At 39.9% G+C, this 3,853-nt stretch overlaps 1 protein-coding gene across 1 annotated transcript in view; it reads right to left on the reverse strand.

Annotated features, from left to right (window-relative positions):
• Positions 1–2,769: 2,769 nt before the first annotated feature.
• TEKT5 (tektin 5) overlaps positions 2,770–3,853 on the reverse strand; it is a 27,821-nt gene continuing 26,737 nt past the window's right edge. The window contains exon 7 of the mRNA XM_009324733.1: positions 2,770–2,983. Coding sequence (XP_009323008.1) covers positions 2,770–2,983 — 214 coding nt within the window. The remainder of the gene's footprint in view (positions 2,984–3,853) is intronic.

The following is a 3,853-nucleotide window of genomic DNA, read 5'->3' on the forward strand; positions in this document are numbered from 1 at the left end:
CTGTTATCATGCAAAATGATGCTCTCAAAGAACAGTACTAACTGTCATAGATCCATGGTTTTAGGCAGTCACTCTTAGGAGGAGTTCACACTGTGTTCAACCAAGTTCAGTGTTGTTTGCACTGACAATGTACCAAGTGAGTACTCCACCCAAAAGCAGAGCCGAGGTCTTGGAGAGAGAACATTGCTGAACAAAGGCACAGTCAGGAAGGAGCTGGAATTTGTGATGTTCAGAACTATTGTTCAGCCCCACCATCTCCATCCCAAAGCCCCCAGATTTTCAAATTCAGGGCTTTGATTCAGGCTGACTTTTCACTGATGTTGATTGTTTTCAGGCAAAGATTTTTTCCTTTTTTCCTCTTCTGTCAAGAACTGTTACAAGAATTCAGTTCTCTTAGAAGTGCCTCCCTTCTGCTATATATTTCTTAATTGAGTTCTTGGCATAAGGAGGGGAGAAACTATTTCTAGCTGTTAGAGTAGCTGTGTGAACTGGGAAAGCTTCCAACTTCTAGAAATGCATTTAAGGCCTTGAAGAAGATCCAAATTTCCAAATAATTTTTACTCCTTTGCTTGGTCAGCTGTCAGTATTTGATATATAGGGTGGGACTATTGTCAATATTTAACAGCTGAACACAAATATTATTCTTTATACATTGTAAAAATAGTATATGAAATGCAAATCAAGTGCTTTATTCTACGGTTTGGTAGTAACAGAAGCAAGTCATAAAATCTCCCTTGCCTCCATACAAAGGCATAGAGAAGGAGGAATATGTTACCAGTGGTAACAGTCTTCCCTGCTGGGAAACAAAGCAGTGAGATTCCTCACTCCTCCCACCTAAAGTCATGTCCCAGGGGGGATTCTGTGATAGAAGTTTGTTGTGAAGTGTTTCTGAGTAAGAAACAGCAAGGTATGGCTATTAATTCAAACCAGATTACCGGTGAAGTGTTCAGTAACAGAACTCCTCCTATCTCCAGTGGCACGTCACCAGGACCTATTGCACTGCTCTACAGTCATGTGTGGTAATATAAACACAAATTATTTCTGGAACTTTCCCTATATTCAGAGAGATTCCTCCCAAAAAGCCACCATTTGGCATCAGCTTGCTGGATGGAGCAGCCTGCCCTGTCCATAGTCATGTGCAACATGACCGGCATTATCCTCGTTAAGAAAATGAAGATGCAGTGTAGTCAATGTGAGATGGGTTTAATGAGTATCAGAAGTAGGCTTGGACGTCACTTCTCAATTGTGTGTTCCAAAATGGTTTCCCATGATTTTAGATCTTTAGAAACATATCACTATGTAAATGGTTTGACACAATAGCCAGGAGATACTACTTTTTTAACTGAATGAGAAAAACTGAGTGTCAAATGGCTCAGCCACAACCACGCTCAGTAAAAACTGAGGTTAACTCGCAAGGAACTATCAGCACTGCTCAGCTCGGCGTGCCTCAGCAATGTTACTTTTATTGGTACCTAGATTAAGCCACCACCCACACAAAACAAAGGGTAAGGAACAGAGCCAGTTTATTCAGGAGACTTTCAAATCTAGCATTGTTTTGGATTTGGCTTTGGTCCAGTGTAAAATGCGTTTTGCGTGTTCCTAGAGCTGCCCTGTAGAGAGGACCCTGAGGTAGCAGGAAACAGCTCAGATATTAGAATTGTAGTTTGCCGGTTACTCTGTAAATGAGTGTGAGTAAATCCAGGAAAGAAACACAAATAACAGTAAAACATTATTACTCCATTTTGTCCAAAAGGGTCAGACTGCTTTACCATTAGTTAAAACTAGTTCTTCCTCAAATCCTTTACTAGGATTGCTGCACTGTTAACGTGTTTCAACTGTCATCCGGAAAAGTCAGATCTCAAAGCCCATTCCACCCTTCTCCTCTCCACCACACAGAGTAGTGCTCCACTGAGAACTAGAAAGCTGAGCAATCTTGACTCACAGACTGAAGGACAATTTCAGTGCACTTTAAGCACATCATGTTCCTGTATGCTGGTTCCATTCCCACTTTGTCTTAACTTTCTCATTAGTCACAATAGAGCAAAGGTACTGTCTTTGCTCACGAAGTCCTTTGAGATCTATTGATAGATAGTACATATTTCTAAACAGTTAAGACCTTTCAGACTTAGGCAAATATCACATTAGTCACAAATAGTTCATATAAATAGACAAATTTTCTTCATACTTAATTGTATGAAAAATCAAATTAAAAAGGAAAAAAAAAGAGGTAGAGGTGGAAAGATTCCCTCTCAAGGAATACAGGCTACACGTGTACCTGAAGTGATTGCACTGAAACTGCCCTTCAGTTTCTGTGAATCAAGTTAGTTCAACCTCCTCTAATTCCAAACATCAAATCTAGCATTGCTAGACAGGAGGAGAGTGTAAGGAGAGTATTTAAACTGGACTTTTCCAGACAAGGACTGAAACACAGATGGCACGTTATCCTGAACGGTTAAATCCTGTATTGTACTAATTCTGTTGAGAAGTACGGCATTTCAGTCTAACGTTTTCTCTAGCTAGTAACTCATATATGTCTTGCAATATTTCTCTGGTTATTTTAGCGTGGTCTGATTCTGTTAGAATAAGTCTACTCAGCTACAGCTGAGAATACGAGGTTGTTCAAAGGAGAGAGGCATGATATTAATTTTCATTAATTTATTTCTATAGGACTTCTTTATTTGAGAAAACAGAATAATAATTATTTCCTTCAGGAAATATTTGTAACCTTTGCAACTTTTATATCATGCACTAGGATATCAAAGGTTACATTCAAGTGTAGCCAATGAGCCGTGGGGTGCTGGGGAAAACTTTGCGCATGTCCATACACTTCTTGTCAATGAAGAAGGAGTTTGCCTTCACAGAAATTTCTTGTTCCAGGTTTGATTTGTTGAGGATCAGCATCTGCAGAGTATCACGGGCTTCTTGCAGACGTCGCTTTAAGGTATGTAAGGTGTCATCTATAGTGTAAACTTCAGTGACAAGCCTGAGAAAAGAGGAGGAGACAGGTTGCTCACATAACTTCAGCAGTCCCTCACCACATTCCTTTTTTGACAGTGGACAGACAGGTCATGCTTTCAGGCAGGATTTGAACAGCTGTCTTGGACTGAATCAGTATGAAACCTACTTGCCAAACTAGTTTGCATAGCACCTTTAAGAAGTGATGACTTCTTGCTTGCGTTGACCTTCAACAGCAGATTAAGCCACTGATATATCTTTCTAATTGTTATCTTCTTCACTTGCAGCCTCTCATTTGTGTAGCCTCTCTAGGGCTAGCACGGCTGTGTTGAGCACTTATTTATGGTCCTGCAGAAAACATCTGAGATGGATGTTACTGGAGAGTGTTGGTGTAGTTCATGATAGCTTAAACTTGCGCAGCAGGATGTGCTAAACGGTCTAGATTTGGTGCAGAAGCCTGTTAATTGGTACAAGAATCACTTGCCAGAATAACCATTGAATGTGGAGCTCTGAAATCAAGACTTTCCGTGAGCTGATATTAGCCACACTTCTTCCAGTGGCTTATCAATGGAGATGTGGCAAATCTTCTTGTATAGTCGCTGAGCTGGTAAACTCTCTTTAATACTGTCAGCTTTGTGTTTTGTCTAATGTTCTATTAATTGCTCAGTGCACTATAGACTATAAGAAAGATTGATTTTTCCAGAACCCACTTTAACTTGTTTTGGGTTCGTCCCAGCTGTTTCAGCAGAAAAACTAGACTTTATTAATTTGTTTTCTGCCTAATCCCTTCAACTACAAAGTTGGCAGCACACACAGAGAACAACTGCCAACATCAGCACTTCCTTTTAAATAAACAGCAAACTCAGATAACATTTATATGTTACAAAGAAGTGGTTCA

Source organism: Pygoscelis adeliae, unplaced genomic scaffold (assembly GCF_000699105.1).
Source record: "Pygoscelis adeliae isolate BGI_AS28 unplaced genomic scaffold, ASM69910v1 Scaffold85, whole genome shotgun sequence".
NCBI classification, from domain to species: domain Eukaryota; kingdom Metazoa; phylum Chordata; class Aves; order Sphenisciformes; family Spheniscidae; genus Pygoscelis; species Pygoscelis adeliae.